Here is a 20,663-nt window from a genome sequence, read left to right as displayed (position 1 = left end):
TGTTTCCAGCAACCTGAGGGTGAGTTTATGATGACAGAATTTACATTTTTTGGGTAAACTATATCTTTAATGGCAGCGCACTGCAATTTTTCCTGTTATTTTTATGAAAACACATCTAAAACTTTGAAGACATTGTCACATGAGTAAGCTGTCATATCACATGCAGTAGGTATGGTAATGTGAAACATAGGCTATACCACATGCAATTGTTCTCTCAAAGTGCTTTATTTATTTTTCATTTGACCTTTACAAATTACTTTCATTTGTGTAACCCATTTTAGTTAGATTATTTTAAGTAAAACCAATTAATTAAAATTTGACCACAAGGTAAACTGATGAAATATTTAGAGTGTATGTGAATTCCAACATGATAGACAGATTGTCAAGAACAACAACAACAACCGTAGAGTATTTATTAACAAGTACACCAGTGTAGTTTATTTATGCAAGCAGTTTGTCCCTACAGATCAGAAAAGCCACTGTCAAGCTGTTGGCACATTTATGTACAAAACAAATGAATGGTACTGCTTTCTACTAAGCATTCTTTAGTGAGAGTACAAAAAGACTAGTATAGGAGGACAGAGGGAGGGAGTGAGAGAGAGAGAGAGAGAGAGAGAGAGAGAGTCAGAGAGAGAGAGAGAGAGAGAGAGAGAGAGAGAGAGAGAGAGAGAGAGAGAGAGAGAGAGAGAGAGAGAGAGAGAGAGAGAGAGAGAGAGAGAGAGAGAAAGCATTAAGTTAGGGGCTCAACAAGCAATAGTAATAGAAAGAGGAGGACTCGGTGGGAGTTAGAGAGATCACCACAAAGTAAACAGGCACAAATCAAACACTAAACCATAGAAGAGTAGGAGTTTCAGCGCAATGTATTCAGCATAGGATTCAAATTACTTCACATTATGAGAAAGGGGATGACCCAGCAAGACAGTCGCATATAACAAACTCATAAAAAGATGGAATGAAAACTGTTTTTCTTGTTTGTTTTTTCTTTGATTTTTTCATTATTATTATTATAATCATTATTTTTTTTTTTTATCCAGTAAAAACGATTACCATTGAATGCATGACCATGCCACATATAACACTTAAGTTCACAGTCTTTACCTAACATTACAGGGGTCTGACTTGGAAGCCGGCAACCCAATGCACTTACACCAAGAAAGAGCTCACAAAATGGCCAAATAAGTGCACGAAACTAGCTCTTAGAAACACTGACGGAACATGACTTGCCAGGCATTAAAAGAATGAGAAGACATCTCCATCATCCAATATAATAATGACTTGTTAGCAAGACAACGAGTAAATGTTCATCGAGATAATAGTGTATGTTCTTTAAATATTTGTTTTCGTAGTCGTACTCCCCTTTTTAAAGAAAAAACCCAACGAAAGAAAGTGATCTGTCACAAAACGTTCCTGTGTCTCGCCTGGTTTTTGCTTCACCTCTGTCTTTTTTCTTAGCCTTTCAGAAGAACACCCTCCCTCTGCCCACCCTATCCTGTCATGGAATGTGTTTTCAGTCTAATACGAATTTACCTGAAGTTTAAGTCCTAACTTATAGTACATACATTTACACATTGACTTTGTACAAAAGCTGAAAACAAAAAGCATCAAATAAAAACCCTGAAGGCTTTACTGTGTCTATATCTATTTGTGTAGGAAAATAAAAAAGAGGGGGTCATAACACTGTAGGCTTGTGCATGTGTCACTTGCTTCCAGTAAAGGGAGAGTTGCATTGCTGCCGAAGAGGGGGTCGCTGACAACACAGTAAGATTTTAATGCGTCAGAAAGATCCTCTCCCTCTCAGAGAAGTTACAACGCCACCTACTGGCACGATGCGGTCTGAGAACCTGACTAGCACGGCAAGCAAATAATAACCATTGTTATTTTGTAATCATCTTGATAAGCTATGCAATGAAATCCGTAGAAAAATAATAAATAAACACTTTATGGTACATCTGTTATATCTTAATTTTGTTTTTTGTCTTTTCTGTCTCAGTTTTTGAGTTTTCTTTTACCAAAATAATGCAGAATGAGCAAGCCATCTGCTGGTATCGGGCTTCATACCTTCTGATGATTAAAAAAGGAGAGAAAGAGAGAGAGAGAAAAAGAGAGAGATAATTGTTTTTTTTTACCTAATTTTTTTTCATGATTTAAGTCTTTGTTAATGAGACCTTAAGAGACAGACACACATGAAAAATGTGCTTTTCCCCAAAAAAACCGAACCTCAATAAAGAATGATTCGATTTATTGATGCTAAAATGTTTAAAAAAGAAATATATTTAAAAATTGTAATATGTGGTGGAAAAAAGAACCAGCGCAATCTCTTAAAAATGAAATACATTAATGTGAAAAAACTACAACACTACTGCTAGCACTAATAATAATAAAAATAATAATAATAATAATAATAATGTGCGAGAGGTAATGGGTTGGCCATGGGGTTGGTCATACGACACACCACCTGGACTGCACCAGTGCCAAAACTCCCTTCAACAGGAAGTGAAAGCACTGAGGGTCCTCTCGCCCTGCTGCTGCTTCCTGTCTTATGTGTAGGCATTGAGCCGTTCCTTGGAGCGTGTAGAGTGGATGTCATGCAGCTCCTGCTCCTCCTTGGACTTGCAGTCCTCATATTTCTGCATTTTACATGCATCCTTCACATAGGCCCAGTTGGCAGACAGCACCATCAGGTAGTGGATCTGAAACAACACCATATAATATTAAATACACAGTCAACTAAACCTTTGCATTTATATTACTCTAATAAAATTGTTCTTATGAAACATACTTACACTTATAAATCTCATAAAATGATTATTATTCTTTAAAATCTATTTATTATTGAAATAACATCAACAAGGTCAACTAAACATTTACAATTGTATTTGACACTTATTTACTTATTAATTGTATTATTATTTGAACATAATATTGTACAAAATGTATATATATATATATATTCAAAATGCATCTGCTTGAGTTCTTACTAGGTCAAGAAAATATGATCAAATTACCTCAATTTGATCATCTCTGCACTGGTTACCGATTAAGTTCCGTATCGATTACAAAGTATTGCTACTGACCTATAAAGGTCTTAAATGGTTCAGCTCGTGTGCATTCTATTTGCCCTACAATCCATCATACTCTTTAAGGTCACAAAACTCTGGACTTTTGGTTGTACCGATACCTAAGACCACTAAACAAGGCAGAGCTTTTTCACATTTGGCTCCTAAACTCTTGAATAGCCTGATAATGTCCGCGGCTCAGACACACTCTCAGTTTCTCCAAGCATTCACACAATGCATCTCATAATCTTGCACTCCAGTAATATTAGATCAAAAGCATATGACTATGTACTACTTGAGATGTTATGAACAGTAGCTATGCTAATTATTTTCCATTTGATTTTCTGTCTCAACTAGAGAGTACACCAGCTTCGGCTTGGATCCAGCCTCTTATGAAGACTTCAGATGACCCAACACCTTTAAAGCAACACCAAGTGACTTTTCCTCTGCGGTCGCCCTACAGGTTGGAAGCGGAATTGTCCATTACCGCTGTCGTAAATAATTTAGCCTACCGCAGCCTACTGTCGCACGCGCACGCACATGCTCTCTGTTTATCCAGCACCGGCTTTGGAATCAACAATGGCCACAGACAAGGTAGAGTATGATGCATGATTTTATGAAAGTATGATGTATTGCGACATCACAAACGAGCAATTGTAGCAATTGTAACGCTTGCCGTAAAGCAAGTCAAAATAGTCGTTTTTTTATGTCTCATTAGAACTACAGAAACGCAACCTTACATAGCGTGGATATATTAGATAAAGGACCGCAAAGCTGTGGCATAAGTGCATTTAACCATGTCACGACTTGATGAACCACTGAAACGATTTTGGAAACATTATTTTAAGGTAAAAAATCTTACTTAGTGTTGCTTTAAAGAGATGACCAACTCCTGTGAAGACTTCAGATGACGCAAACTCTGAATCAACATGCACCGCTCCTCTTATTGTAATCATTACGAACACAACTTGTAATAATTGCTTTAATGAACTCATAGAGTGCAACAGTAGGGTTCCGGAAGTAAAAAGGCCATTCATTTTCTCCATAGGGAAATAGATTTTTAACAATAGCTTATAAACCTTTAAAGACAGATCTACAGTGGTATTTGCTTCTGCTGAAGCTGCATTATTTCAGCTTATTTTTTAAATAATCATGTTTAACAGTGGAATTCCTGTTGAAAAATATTACCCATGATGCTGTACAGAAAATTACACCAATGCAGTTGAAAAAAGCAACACGTGCAAAAATAGCTCTTTAGCTCCTCCCACTCCCATAAAGCATATGCATATGCATGTTTTGCCATAAACTTTTGTAAACATTTTGTTTTTATATATACGATCAACAAATTTAAATGAGAAGTTGTATATTTCCTCATCGTTTTTTTATACTTCATGGGATTGTAGTTCTTTCCCTCACCAAAGACATTAAGTACACAGTCTACATTTGTATTTTTTAATTATTGTACCACTGATTTTCAAAAACTGTTTTGCTTCAAATCAAAGTTTGTAGTGTTGATATTCACCTCGTAGCTGATTGGCTTGGCTCATGCCTTATAATGCTTTAACAAAGACTTTTTTTAAATCTCTATGGGAGAAATGATTGGAAAAAGTATTTCTGTAACCAGTGACACTGAAAAAATGGGCGGGCACTGTGACACTCTATTGCTTCTGCCAATGAATACATATTAGCTATATCTGCATGATTTGTACTATCTTAGAACTGTACATTTTTGACAAATGGACATTATTTTGACACAATCACCTCTGATAACAGATCACTCTAAATAGTAAATAAAACCTGCATTTTCTGTAAAGCTGCTTTGAAACGATATGTATTGTGAAAAGCACTATACAAATAAATGTGAATTGATGATTGGTTTTTGATCCAATACTAGTCAAAAGTTTGGAATAAATTTTTTTTCATGTTTTTTAAAGAAGTCTCTTATGGTTACCAAGGGTGCATTTATTTGATTGAAAAAAATGTGTGTATTTGGAATAAGATCTTAGCAGAGTGCGATGACGCATGTTTGTCACTCTAAAATTAGCAGTGACACCAGCAGGAGGCAGCATTGTAAAGCAGCAAGACTCCTCTCATATGCCTGCTGCAAACCTATGCACAAAAATACCTTGATGAAGGCCCTGGCATCGTTCTTATTATGAAATATAGTAATGGTTTTACATGTGTGTAAATTAAGGGGAGGGGGGGAATCAAAGGAAGTGTGTGGGGTTATAGCAGTCTTGATTTTAAGGATTATATATATATATATATATATATATATATATATATATATATATATATATATATATATATATATATATATAATAGGTTAAGAGGGAACTGCTGTCCTGCATGGGAGCATACACTATATTTTGTTTACTTCAGTGCACCATTATGCAAATTAGATTACATTATGCATGCTCATTAGAATAGGACCACACCCTGAATTCCTCTTCTTGACAAAGGAAAAGCTTGGTTATTATTACCCTTCCCAGAAGGTGTAAAGGCCCCATTGTTAAACAATCAGTCAAATTTGCTATTTCCACAGCAGGAGACGGAAAAGCTCTTTCTATAATTTGCAACATCATCCCAGACTAACAACCACATTCTCTTTTTCAGAAAATGGTTCCTCGCAAATTACTGAGTGCTGCTTGATACAAGCTCTAGGGCCTTTCTTCCCCTTGTTTCCATGACAACAGAACGTGCCCAGCGTCTCTCTGTGTGTGTGTGTGTGTGTGTGTGAGAGAGAGAGAGAGAGAGAGAGAGAGAGAGAGAGAGAGAGAGAGAAATATGGCGCGGGGGGGGGGGGGGGGGATATGAGAAAGGGGGGGGATATGTGCAATATGAGAAAGCTGACAACACCCCAATGCTCAAATGTTTCATTACTTTAGTTTTATCCCATTACGGTTTAGAAGAAGGTGAAGTCACTAATTCAGCTCGCATCATCACACAAATAAACACGCTGTTGCCATTTTAAAAGGACGAAATTAAACTCTACCCCTTAACATGTTTTTTTTGGTCAGCTTTAGGACTTTCAGTCACCATGATATCAAAGATTATGTTAAAAGGGAAAAATTCTTTGCATTGAAACATGCCAGAAAAAAATACTTGCTATAAATAAGCAAGCAAATGAATAGACTGTGTAACATATTTAAAAAATATAAATTAATTCCCAAAAAAGATTACATATTATATAAAACTAAGTTGTTGTTTTTTTTTTTGTTTTTTTTTTACATATTTTGTTATGATCCATACTTTAAAAATCCATTAACATGATTGATGTACAGAGTGATATACTTTAAATGTTACATTTAGGTAGTTAATTTGAATGTGCAAGGAACACTAAAACATTAAGCTGACCTTTAGTGGTTAACTTAATTTAGTTTTTTTGTAAATGCAGTTTTTTCCCCTCATAAAAATTAGTTTAAGACATTAGTTTCAGTACTGAATTCATTTGTAAAACTTCTTATCTAAAGGCTAGAATACATGAAGTTTGATTTTCACCCTGATTTGCACATTACAATACGTGCCGAAAGTCTGCAGATTTTCAGCAGTCGGAGTTGACAAATTTCACAGAAAATGGCGTAGTGTATGATGGGCACAGAATCACATTTTCTAGCTTCAGACTATAATTTCATCAAGTCAGAGGATATCAAAACATGTTTGATATTTTGAACACATTTCGTAATGTGTGAGCTTTCAGCTTTCAATCTGATTTCAAGAGTGGTGTAGGGTATTCCAGATGCTATGTATAATTGTAGGTATTGGTCAAAACTCACCATGGCAATGACTGCAGCTCCAGCCCCAGCCAGCGCACACACAAACAGATGGAAAGTCATATCCAGCTTTCAGAAAGAAATATTGAGAGAGAGAAACGAGTCTTGGATTGCTTTTCATTGTGGAAATGATTTATACAACTAATTGAAAATATTAGAATTGTGAATCTAGTGAACTTGTCTATACTTCATACTGACCTCATTCGATTCACACATTTTGAAGAACTTCTCTGATCCTGCACATACAGTCTTCTCCTCTCCAAAGGGCACAACACCTTAAATGAATAGTTTTTGTAATTTCTCAAGAGCAATCTGTTTTTAGGGTATATGAGGTTATATCAATGGATTATATTACACATTTTTAATTTGGATAACCAACCAGTAATAATACAATTACAGCAACAAAACAAATGATCACTGAAACTTCTTTGTAACCACACCTAAACATCTGGCAGTGAAACCCACAGATTATGAAACATACCAAACTGGCGCGGGTCAAGACACAAACTTGCTCCTTCCAGAACGGTCATGTTTTGGCAAATGGTCCAGATGTTGAAATACATGAAGACAGGCAAAGAGGTGAACGCTGTCACACCCAGCCAAGCCAACATGAAGATGTACGTCAGCATGATGAACTGAAGGAAAAGAAGGATTAAGACTAATGCCCAAATATCAAACTCTAAATTAAAAAATAATTTAGAATACAAGAGAATTAAATAAAAGGCACAATTATAAGCATCACGAATTTCATAGAAACCCAGAAAACTCAACATGTAAGGTAAGATACATAGAAAGGAATGTCTCTATGAAGGAAAATTAAACGAAATCTGGAACAGTGCGCAGAGTTTAGCTATCAGTGTCATAAATGAATTACAATAACAGCAACCACACCATAACTTTCTTGTTTCACACTGCATAAATGAGAGGAGAATAACTCGCAGAGTTCACTGCTTTTATAGCCTATAAACGGATGCCATGTTTATGTGCGGCAGTAACTCTTAGTGGCTCTATCGTTGCCCTTTTGTACATTCCAATGCATGAAGTTCTCCCAGTGATTTCTCACCCATGCACTGACGCAGCGCCCACAGGTGGTGATTTTGAAGTCTCCATACAGGTCCTTGATGGCCCCACTGGTGAAGAAGCCCTCGACCATCAGAAGAATGCCATACACAAAGAACGCTGAGGCAATGCCATAGATTACATACTTGATAATGTCAATGCTGTGGGAAACGGAGCAAATTAAGTCAATGTGTGACTATATGCGTGGGTAAAAAAAGACTCATACATTTTTAATCTAAAAACCATTAACAAAAGTAATCATGTGACCACAAATTAAGGCAGTATAGTTCACATTACTTAATCTATATTGGACTCAATCACACGGAGAGAGCTGTAAACCAAAACACACAAAAATGTGTCTTGCCAAGTGAATTCATCATGTTACTTAAGTAATCAATCTTTTATCTTAAATAAACTAGATGCTTTGGATAGTATTACATAAATTTAAAGGTACAGTAAGCTATTTTTGAGAAAGGCTGTTGAAAGTGGATTGGACCGAGCGCCACAACACAAACACTCTCTCTTTTTGTGTGACACCATTGCGTACAAGTTCATGTTAATGTTTGCTGTTATTAATGTTAAAATATTGAAGTACCACATATCAAATTATTAACAAATGTTGAGTTTAAGCCACTCACAAACAAGCTATACATATACACAAAAGCTAATTTACTCATCCTTTGTAGTTAACACACAAAGATCAATTTAATCTTTACTGGTTTTTGCCTTTGTTAATTGGATGGCATTAATCAAGTTCAAAATTATTGCAAAATAAATGTTGTGTCATTTTAATATCAGTATTTAACAGTGGCATAATTTGCCCAAATTCCCAAGCTCATTTTACCTGTGCATTTGAGCAAGTTGTGCCATAGGACTAACTTTTTTTGATGTTCTAAAACCATAATAAGTACATGACTTGTTTTTGCGTACACAACAACCTCAACTATTTGAAACAAATACACTTGTATTTTTCAGTAAATCATCAAATGTAAAAAGTGGCTTATGTTGCCCTGTTCTCCCCTATGCTTAAATTAAGAAAATGGGGTGAGAAAAATACACAAACAGTACTTGTCAAAAGTTTGTAAACATTCATATATTTTTTAATGTTTTTGAAAGAAATCTCTAATGCTCACCAAGGCTGCATTTATTTAACCAAAAGTAATATAGAAAAACTGTAATATTGCAAAATATTACAACAAATTAAAATAACTGTTTTCTATTTGAATAAAATGTATTGCTGTGATCATAAAGCTGAATTTTGAGAATTATTACTCCAGTCTTCAGTGTCACATGATCCTTCAGAGAGCCTTCTAATATGCTGATTCGATGCTTAAGAAACATTGATTATTATTATTAATGTTGAAAACAGTTGAGTTGCTTAACATTTTTTATGTGGAAATGGTAATATTTTAAAACTGTAGACGTGGCACTCAGATTTATCATGTACTTTAACAACAACAGAAACAAATTGTTCCAGCAGTTCTTTGAAACTTGCTTACATCTTCAGAACAAAAGGCTAACTAAAATCCAAGATAAAGATCTGCCATATTTATATTTGAAAAAGCAAAAAAATATTAATAAATTAACAAATAAATGTGGGCATCTGTTAATGCACAGCTCTCTTAAGGTCAGCATCAATTGCTTCTCTAAGATCATTTCTGATGTCTTTTCTTCTTTTGGCATTATGTAAACACACAGCTGTAGACTCTAGACCAGCAAACTGCCTAAACTTCTTCTTTTATAGAGGTGATCACACTTGCTGATGATCAATTAATCAAAGACATTTGATTAGTAGCGCTTAACTGCTACGTACTGTCTTAAATCCTATGGAAGCAGTAATGGCGTACTTAGTTTACTCATATTATGAGTAACCAACAGGAGGAATATTTTTTTCTATTCTGTCACGCCAATGTTCCTTGAGCTTCTGAAACTGGAGTAATGATACTGAAAATACAGCTTTGCCATCACAGAAATAACTTACATTTTTAAATCTATTAAAATAGAAAACAAGTATTTAAAATTGTAATAATATTTCACAATATTACTGTTTTTACAGTGTTATTGATCAAATAAATGCAGCCTTGGTGGGCATCAGGGACTTCTTTTAAAAAAACATTTTAAAAAAATGACAATGCTTCCAAAATTTTGACAGATATTTGTAAAAAAAACAAGTCATATTTTATTCAAAATGATTTTCAAATAAGATATTTTCAATATTTGTGTTGCTTTTAAAAATGATTTTGCTGTAAAGCAATTAAACATTGATTTTTTTTCTATTTTTAATAATACTAAAAATATATTTTATCATTCATTGACTGACTAACTAACATTATTTTAATTATTAGTTTCATATATATTTTTATTTATTTATTTATTTGGCAGTGTGGCACTTGCGCATGTAAAATGTATATATGCTTCATCTCAAGGGGTTAATCCTCATAATAAAGATATGTTTATAAATAAATAAATAAATGTGGAAATCTACAGCGAGAAATGGCCGGTTCAGTGTACTGCTCTCACTTACATTGTAAACACATCCAAACCATCTCCAGGTCCCCTGATCACCTCAAAGTAGTTCTGGAGGATGGTGACCGTTCCAGAAAGAGCTTCATGTCCACAGCCACAGAAGAGTGCCACTCCAGCATACAGCAGGATGGTGGCAATCAGGGATGGATAAGGGATGCCTCCTAGACATTTCAGACAACACTCCATACATCCTGAGAGAACAAAGACAAAAAGAGGTCATGTTTTTCATCTGAAAGGTACAGTTGGTGAGAACAAGGTGCTTTTTAATCATCAAGATCTTCAAAGATTTTTTTTCATTAACGGTTTAATGTCAGCTGTTTCTACAGTATGTCATTTAAGAAAGCAGTATTCTTGCACAGAAAGCAAAGCTAGTGTAAGTCGTCTTCTGTGTTCTTCTTAGTGTCTAGCCTCTGCCTGACAAGACTAACAAGTACCCAGACGGTTGGAAGTAAATCCTCAGTCCATTCACTCTGACAGACCAGTGAGGTCCAGTTCATTCTCTCTCTGTGTGTGTGTGTGTGTGTGTGTGTGTGTGTGTGTGTGTGTGTGTGTGAGTGTGTGTGAGTGTGTGTGTGTGTGTGTGTGTGTGTGTGTGTGTGTGTGTGTGTGTGTGTGTGTGTGTGTGTGTGTGTGTGTGTGTGTGTGTGTGTGTGTGTGTGTGTGTGTGTGTGTTTGTTACTCTCCAATGATGTGCAAAATTGTCCCTGCAGCAGACTTTTTAAAATTCTCACCTTGGCATCATACATCAGAGTGAATCATAACAGTATGATTCATGAATAACAAAATGGATTGTAGAATTAGAGGATGGACTTTGACACTAGGTCAGTTTTTCCAAACGATTACCTTCATGTGTTTCATTTTAAAGTTTCATTATTTTGAGTTAAAGGATTAGTTCTCCTTTTAAAAAACTTTTTCGTTGAATGAACGAAATGACTCAAAAAAAGATTTGTTCATTTTGATGAACGAGTTAGAACAGGAGAGTCACGATTGTGCATCACAGAAAAGAGCAAGGCGAGCATTTGTGCTTATAAAACTTAAACTTTTTTATTTATTTTTGAAATGACCGATCGTTTTGCAAGATAAGACCCGTATGCATCGTCTGGTGTCGTTTAAAGCCATTTGAAGCTGCACTGAAACTGTCATTTGGACCTTGGACCGTCTGGTACCCAATGAAGTCCATTATATGGAGAAAAATCCTAGAATGTTTTAATCAAAAACCTTAATTTCTTTTCGACTGAAGAAAGAAAGACATGGATATCTTGGATGACATGGGGGTGAGTAAATTATCAGCAAACGTTTTTTAAAAAGTGAACTAATCCTTTAAGCTTTCACACAGACAAGTGTGTTATGTTTCGAACAAAACAAATATGCAGTTAATTTTTAATTTATGAAATTTCATTATGTCTTTTTTAAATTAGCATTCTTAATACACTTATCTGTTAAAATAATGCACTGGATGAAATTTTTTAATTTCACTATAAAAAAAAAGACAAAGAAAAAAAGCAGCTGTAGTTTCCAGACATTTACTATAAAAATGTAGATTGACAATCTTTTGGGCATTATGAGATAACATGGTATTTTAACTTATTTTTTTTATTTTTTTTTTTTACTTAAAGCATAATTGTAACATTATTTTACCAAAAAGTAAACATAAATTATATGATAATGAGTACAGTATGTTATACTACACAGAAAAAAGTGGTAACCTAAAAATGGTAACATCTACATAAACTGGTTTTATTCAAGTAAATAAATATTATTTAACTTCACTTAACCAACACATACATTCATTTATACCAGCAAAACACATTTTTATTATAAAATACATTTTATTCACTCTTTAAGGTAACAATTTCAGGATACCACTAATTACAGTGTAATAAAAAACAAACTGCATTTTCTTCAGTGTGGGTAGTTTGGCATTTTTACTTCCTGAGGAAGAATACACTTTGATTCAGCTCGCATTCATACCCAACTCAGTGTTTGTATTATATGCCAGTCCTTATAAAATAAGTCCAGGAACCATGTAACAACCATGGTTTGGTTGAAGCTACTGCTCCCATTTCAGGCCTTTGGATGTGAATTATTGAATACTGTCAAATATGGTAAGAAAGATGCTGTAATGAACCTCAGACCTGGCTTTACAGTGGATTTGGCAAGGGATCAACCAGTTGCCATAGCAACTGTGTGGATCAAGAAATGTGAGAATATAGACAGGATCTGATTCTTTGTAGTATTTAATAGATCTACAAATTTGCTATGTTATTTTTTTTTAATGATTAAAATGATTTTAAAAATCCTTAAAAATATTTTTGTTGTCTTAAACATGTTGCAAGCATTTAAATAGTTTAAAAAGTTTTTAATAATTTATATCTGACCATTTACAGACCAACAAACTCCCTGCATAGTAATACATTATTTAAAATGTTATATACTGTCATGAAACACCAGACTCAGGTAGATCCAAACGCAGCGTGAGTTTGCAGCGTGAGCGTGCAGGGTAACGGGACCAGGACATAGCCACAGCGGGCCTGGGCCGCAGAGCGTGGGTGGACCCGACTGGGCCGGTGGCCAGGGCGGAGCAGGATGAGGCGGAGGCCAGGGCGGAGCAGGATGGACCGAAGACCACGGTGGAGCAGGAAGAGTCGGTGGCCAGGTTGGAGCAGGATGTGATGACGGCCCTGGTGGTGAGGCCTCCTCGGGGTGGCCATGGTGGAGACGCCCTTTCAGGCGGCCACGGTGAAGAAGCCCTTTCAGGAGACCATGGTGGCACGACCTCCATGGTCCTCTCGTGGAGCCTACTGCCCCCCCAAAAAAAATACTTGGGAGAATTTACGGGGACATAGGCAAGAACAGGAACCGGTTCAGGAACTAACATGGGCTCAGGAACTGACAATGGCTCTGGACGTGACAATGGTTTAGGAAATGCATGTTCGGTGGACGAGCGACGAATAGTCTCTTGTGCAGCGGGCAGGACCAGAACTGCTGGCTCGACAGGACTGGCGTGAGAAGTAGGCTCGTCAGAACTGGCCTGAGGTGCTGGTTCGTCAAGGCTCAAGTGGAGCGCAGGTTCTTGGAGCACGGGGTCGGCAGGGCTGAAGTGAAGCACTGGCTCGGCTGGGCAGACGTGAAGCGCGGGCTCGACTGGGCAGACGTGAAACTCGAGTTCGTCGTGACTGACGTGAAGCTCTGGCTTGTCGGGGCTGACGTGAAGCTCTGGCTCGTCGGGGCTGCCGTGAAGCTCTGGCTCGTCTAGGCTGACGTCAAGCTCAGATCAGGGCTGACATGGAGCGCAGGCTCGGCAGAAAGGAAGTCCTTTATGGACTTCCGCGTTGAGATCAGTGGAGGATAAGCCATGCTGGAAACCAGTCCAGGGTAGCAATAGACCGATCCGATGGCAGCTTTGATGGTTGGTGTGACGTGAGGATTCTCCAGCTCGTCAAGCGTGACATGACTAGACCCTGGTTCGGTGAATGATGCGGCGTCGTGGAGCTCCTTCTCCATCTTACCCACAGCGAGAGCAGAACCACTCAGTAGAAGGGCCATGTCAATATACTGCATTAAAGTACCGTGGGGATCATGAATGGGCATCAGTGACGGGAGCGGTTCAGATAATCCTCCGCGGAAAAAGACCATTAAACATTCGGTACTCATTATCGTGAAACTTGCCAGTTCAACAAACTCTTTGAAATACCACTCAATCTATCGATCCTCTTGACGAAGCCGCATAATCTCAGCTCCCGTATCCGTGTTCGGTATCGCTGCCAAAGCTTGACGTGGAACCTTGCAGTCGAATTTTACCGGGAGAGCTTGGCGTTGAACTGGGATTGGATCAGGGCTGACAACTGTGGAGACAGGTTGAGTCTGCGATGGTCCCAGTGTGGAAACCTGAAGACCGTGAACCATCTTGGCCAACCTCTCCGATGACGAGGTGAGTTGATCCAGCTGATCCCGGTGTACAGCGATCAGATCCGCATTGGCTGACTGGGAGGCATACAAGGCTGACATGCAGCTGGATCTGGTCAAGATCACATTTTGAGCGCGCAAAAGGGCATTTCGCACGCACGTGACCTGAGTTTTGAGGAGAAATTTTCGTCTCGCAGATAAGAAAATATTTTGAGCGAACTAAAATTAATTTTGCATTTAAAATAAGTGTTTGGATGTGCGCAGACATTCTCTTTTGCATGTGCAAAGTTTCACTTTCTTGTTCCTTTCTGATTGGCTGGCTTGAAAACCAATCACAAGACTCCCTGCATCACCGCCTGTGGAAGAGGAAAATACATGGTTGAAGATGTTTATGTTTAATTTGTTTAATGGATTGAAAACTTCAATTAAAGTTCAAGTAAACAAAAACATTCACAGCAGAGAAGTTCTGTAAAAACAACTATCATACTAAAATTTTTTTACTGTATTTTCTTATATACTATTTTAGGATGGATAGTGTTCACATTGGTATGCAGGCTTGTTCCTCTCACTGCAAAAAAAAAGAAAGAAAAAGATGTGGGTAACAATGCAAACATATGCAAATATAACTGTAAGTGAAAATCTTGGGTGTGTGACTCACACGACTTCTATATAATTACTCTCATAATTAGATTTTTATTTTTTTGCAGAGAGGGTAACAAGCCTGCATCCCAATGTGCACACTATCTATCCTAAAATAGTATATAAGAAAATAAAGTATATTTTTTAGTATGATAGTTGTTTTACAGAACATCTCTGCTGTGAATGTTTTTGTTTAAATAATTCCAAGGATATCAAGTAGATTGATTATTATTTTAACGTTATTACATTGCATTTCTACGTTTATTTGATTGCTTTTTTATTCTAATGTGAGTGATGTACCGTTTTTACACACTTATTTCATTAAAAGGGGAAAAGTCTGTCCATCTTCATTTCTGAAAACGTGTAAAATTTGAGACCCCAGCTCGGTCACATTCATATTTCACTAATGTTAATTACATAACTTGCAGTTCAGAAAGAAGTTAGAACTACCACTTGAGGGGCAGCAAACACTGGGACATGTCATTATGTACAGTAATAGTACGATTTGATTTCTATTAAAAATAAGCTTAAAAAATAGCTTAAATTAAGCTAAAAAATAAACTGTGGTCGTCGAGTGGTAGACATTTGAACTTAAATCAAGCCATTAAACATAAATATCTTCCACCATGTATTTTTCCTCTTCCACAGTCGGTGATGCAGGGAGTCTTGTGATTGGTTGACAAGCTAGCCAATCAGAATTTAGCAGCTGGGTTGTGTTGAGCTAGCGAGCTGTCTGCGCTTAGATAGCGCACGGCTGGTATGAAAGATGAAAGGAGCAAGAAAGTGAAACTTTGCACATGCGAAAGAGAACGTCTGCGCACATCCAAATACTTATTTTAAATGCAAAATTGATTTTCGTTCGCTCGAAATATTTTCTTATCTGCGAGATGAACATTTCTCCGCAAAACTCAGTTCACGCGCGTGCGAAATGCCCCTTTGCGCGCTCAAAATTATCCTGTTATGAGATTCTCTGAACTGTTGAAAAACCACTGCATGTCTCCTGATTGGCTGAGAGTAATCACATGTTCTAAAACCAACACGAATTGCATTACATTACAATGCAGCCTTATATTGATCACTCAAGGTTATTAGATGAAACAACATTAAAAATGAATGCAGATTGCACACTTTGTTAATACAGGATCTGATTTACAAAACAAATTCTCACAGGATAGCCTCACTGGCAAGATTCACAACAGTGCAGCCAAACTGTTGCAATCTCATGTTCTTATTGTGCAGCCAAAGACAGAAATGGTTTACCAGACCAATGCAACTCTCCATTATGAAAGCAACCAAAATGCAGCCCAATATACTAAACTGAACCATAAGATAAGTGCAAACATGTTTGAACATTAATGAATAATGTTCACCTGCCAACTACTTGTACAAAAGATACAGAGAGTTTCTAGACAATACTCCTTTTTATTAATAAACATAAGCTAAAACCATGCATGTATTTCCCATGCATTCAGATCAAGAATGGTAAATAACTTCTTTTTTTTTAATCATTGCATAAAAACTTCTTTATAGCTTCTTTTATCATTGGAAATTAGAATTTAAGATTCACTAATGCTTAATGTAATTATCACATTTACACAGTTTAATATTTGCAGTTTGAGGAGCCAGTCTGAAATTTCATGTATTAATAAAATAAACATAGATATACTTAATCTACTACACAATAAAACTAAAACTTTTCCAGATGAATTTTACTTTAATGCGTTCATCAGCACTGTTAACTAAAACTATTTAAAAAAAACAACATTTATTTAAATAATTGTAATAAGTTACACCTCGTCCGCATTATTTTCCAATAATTCAATGGATCTTAGTCTATTATTCTGCTTATACCACGGCTACCACACCTCGAGACATTGGTCAGATGATGTATTTCAAGACATTTGTCAGGTTTTAGTCCTTAAAACGCTCTTATGCGTAGAACTAATTTCTTACGGATCTCATCCCAAGCCTCCGTTGCTAAAGTCATTTCGGTGCTAGTAACAGAGGCTTGAGTCATTGATAGCAGATTAATGCAGTTATTAGAGATAAAGTTAGTCTGTGCTTTTCACAACAGTGTACAGCAGCAGCGTCTATACTGATATAGAAACTGTAAGTTTATCTCCTTCAAGAACAGCGCCGTTATTACATCGCTAGTGAGAAATGTCATGTAGCTTTTAAGTTGCTAAACTAAACTATTTTACTACTTTAAAAAAATCATCAGAGCAGCACTGACAAAACGTTTCTGTGTGAGTATGTTACAGTACTATATAGTTTTAATAGGAGTGAGAGTTAGAGTGTCATTGGCGTACATAATAAAACATAATTTTGTGGCAAAAAACATGAAAATAATTTGTAATTGTTATCCTATTGTTTACTATATATTTATTTGCTTGGTGGTCATTGCCATTATGGGGTTTGGTTCTTTTGCTGTAGGCTGTCTTTGAAATAACTGATCTGAATCTTTGAAATATCTGACTGAAATAATTTGGCGAAGTGAAATGGACATGTATTATATACATCACTTTGCCAAATGATTCCCGCCTTGAACTACTTTAGCCGTGCATTTCCCTGAAATTAATTACACACCTTTTTGAAGGTTCATCAACCAATCAGATTCAAACATTCAACAGCCCCATAGTATAAATCAGAAATGAAATACCCAAAAATATTAGATGAAAACTAGAACTTGAAACTCAAACTCAAAAAAAAAAAACCTTGATCAAAAATGAGAAATGTTGCCTTGGCAACTAACTGAAATCAAATAGGCAGAATTACTGTAAAATCACTAAATCTAAAACTGAAAAAACAAAAAAATAAGCTAAACAGAAATATTTGAGAAAACAATTAAAATGAAATATTAATATTAATAAATATTATAATAATAAATACTATAATAATATATAAATAATACTAAAATAACACTGGCATTTGGATATTGTTTTCAGATGTTAAACCAAAAATTATGTACACAAAAGACAGGCCTAACCCAAACAACGTAAACAAAAGCACTATCCCGGAGGGTCCTCTAATAATAAAGCAATGGCTGCTCCCACCCCACATCCCCCAAACCTCCCCCATGTCCCTTGATCACCCCACCCAACCCCAACGCCCATCTGTCAGTCTGACAGCCCCAGTGCCACTCCCGCCTTGCCCCACCCCCAACCTCCAATTAATCCCTGGAACTGTGAGCTCTCTGCGAACCGGTGCTCACCCTGATATCCACACATGTTCAGAGGGGAAACATTCTCACAGGACACTCAAAGACCATACAACAAAAGGCTGCTAGCGCTAACGCTAATCCGCAGCACAGAGGGGAGAGGGAAAGGGAGAGTGAACGGATAAGAGATCGCGACAGATGAAAGAAAAAGAGTGGAAGAGAAACAGGCAGATGGAGAGGAAAACAGATGCAAGTGTTGGTTATCATGCAGCAAACAACGCTTTGTTTTACTGTTTAATGTGACCTTTTTACACCCACAGTCAAATACCCTCCATTCATAACCAGCTCATTTGGACCCTCTTCGGCCTTTGTTTTAACAATATTCAAAAGGATTTGAATAATTTGTCAATTTAAAGTGATTAGCATTTCATTACCCATAATGCTGTTTTTCTGTTCAGATAAAAAGAATTCAAATTCAATTGAATTCAATCACATCAAGTGGCTACATGAGGGGCGCTGTGTCTCTATCACTGGCCCCTCACTGAAAGCGAGCGTGTTTTCATCACCGCACGTCTACGCGACTTCTCTGCGCATGTTTAATCAACCAGCAGGGTTGCCATGGCGATGGAGGTGCGGGCCCTGAGAATGGGCCGGGCCTTTGCAAGCACCATGACCCACTTTCAGCGCCGTGTGTCAACACATTCAGCGGCAAATGGGCTGAATGGGAGACAAATTCACAAGGATTACAGGGGGGAAACAGTCCAGTGCCGAACGCAGCAGGAACGGCGAAGACTACACGACTTTATCCCTGACTAGACAGCTAGAAGGGTCTTCCAAGATACCTTCCCTCAGCAGAAAAGAACCCATTCAGAACCCATTTCTATGTAGCTTATTTGTATATGGATTTGAAATGCACCAAATGTGTAGAAAACAGAATTCCTGTAAAATATTCAACCTGTTTCATATTCCACTCTCTGTTCTCATGGTCATTTGACCTGTTGGAAACATCAGGGAGAACAATAGTGCAATGAATTCACTTTCTATTATTCACTATTTCTATTAGCTATATGATTCAATATTGACGACAATTAGTGAAACTTCAGTGTCCCTGAGAGGTTTGACCAGAGTGTGTGAACAATAGGAGTGTCCAGATTAGAGGGTTGCATCTAATATTTGGGGGGTACAGGAAGGAAACGAGATAGCCAGATAACGTGCATCCCGCAGAGGTATAGAATTCATTCACAATTGCATTTCCATTTCAACATCGCAGTTTAAAACAATGGTGCTTTGGAGATCCATCACACCTTAGAGAAAAAGAGAAGTATATTTACACCACAGGATTAATACTGATGGCATAATTCAAAGGTTCGATGCAAACGATGCGCAATGCATCTGACAGTCACAATCATAACTCGATTTGGGCATTAATAATGAATCAGGAGTTTGTTACATGCTGAGCTACTAAAGATAGCACAAGAGGCATAACAACATGCAATGATGTGCTCAAAATATCTTATATAAGTGAGTGTAAGTTAATAAAATACAGGTAACTATTAAGAATCAGCTCATTACATCTGACTTTGCAAGCAAACGTTACCATGAGATTTTGAAATTGCCCAGTTTTTGTCAGTATCTGATGTCAGAATGTAGACACATGCGCAGAAGACGTGGGGGTATTGACTTGGCAGACAAAACACCTGTGAGGTAGTGAACGAAAATCTGTGTTAAACCATTTATCTTTATTTGATAGAATAAGAAGCATTTACATGGCTACATGTGTGTGTAAATGACCTCACACTGTATCATTTTGTGAGATTCTATAACACTCACTTTTATAAACACCTATCGGAATTTATCAATGATTGATGTGATGTCACACTGTCAGTAGGGACTGCTAAGAGCCCATCTAACAAACTGTACTCTGTCAACAGTGGCGATAACAGAAATGTGGAAGTAAAAGCTATAAATAAAAGACGAGGAGTGGGATGGTATCTGTGTGTTAACGGCCTAATGTCCTCTAATCCAATAATCATGAGAGGTAATGAAATGTCCATTCTCCCATGAGGCCGCTTAGTTCCCCACTTCATCTATTGTGCAGCGATAGGGTCAGTGCACCGGTCAATGCACGTATGTGAATAAACAACAGCTGATTAAAGGACTTCAGATTTTATTTTATGGAGTTAAGAAACTAGTATTTTGCAGTTTATGTAGCATTAGTAATTATTATGTATTAGGTAAAATGTCACTGAATTAGGGAAGTGTGCATTAAATATGCAAACATTTCCTTTTATTACTAAACTGTAAGGTATTACTGTAGCTCAAATGGGTTTGATTCCAATGGAATACATGAATTGATTTAAATAAGAAAAGGAAATAAAGTATACCTTACATGCAAAGTTAGTCACTTTAGCATCTGGCAAATCTATAAACGTAAATGACACAATGTTGAATACCTCAAATGTTTTAATAATAATAATAATAAGAGTAAGAATATTTATGGAATTAAATTGTGCATCAGTTGGGATTCCCAGATTTCAACAGATCCAT

General features: G+C 36.8%; 1 protein-coding gene across 3 annotated transcripts in view; it reads right to left on the bottom strand.

Moving 5' to 3' along the window:
• Window positions 1-406: 406 nt before the first annotated feature.
• Window positions 407-20,663, bottom strand: part of gpm6aa (glycoprotein M6Aa) — a 34,746-nt gene continuing 14,489 nt past the window's right edge. For all 3 annotated transcript variants that reach the window (XM_077247969.1, XM_077247970.1, XM_077247968.1), the window contains 6 exons: window positions 10,413-10,605; window positions 7,893-8,049; window positions 7,311-7,464; window positions 7,028-7,104; window positions 6,833-6,898; window positions 407-2,690 (listed from right to left, as the gene is read on the bottom strand). In XM_077247969.1, the coding sequence (XP_077104084.1) occupies window positions 2,538-2,690; window positions 6,833-6,898; window positions 7,028-7,104; window positions 7,311-7,464; window positions 7,893-8,049; window positions 10,413-10,600 (795 nt within the window). In that variant the 5' untranslated portion in view covers window positions 10,601-10,605 and the 3' untranslated portion in view covers window positions 407-2,537. The remainder of the gene's footprint in view (window positions 2,691-6,832; window positions 6,899-7,027; window positions 7,105-7,310; window positions 7,465-7,892; window positions 8,050-10,412; window positions 10,606-20,663) is intronic.

The sequence above is a fragment of the Siphateles boraxobius genome, unplaced genomic scaffold (assembly GCF_051911475.1).
Source record: "Siphateles boraxobius isolate OS27281-9 unplaced genomic scaffold, OSU_SipBor_1 3, whole genome shotgun sequence".
Lineage (NCBI taxonomy): Eukaryota > Metazoa > Chordata > Actinopteri > Cypriniformes > Leuciscidae > Siphateles > Siphateles boraxobius.
This window is presented reverse-complemented; position numbering and strand designations above follow the sequence as displayed.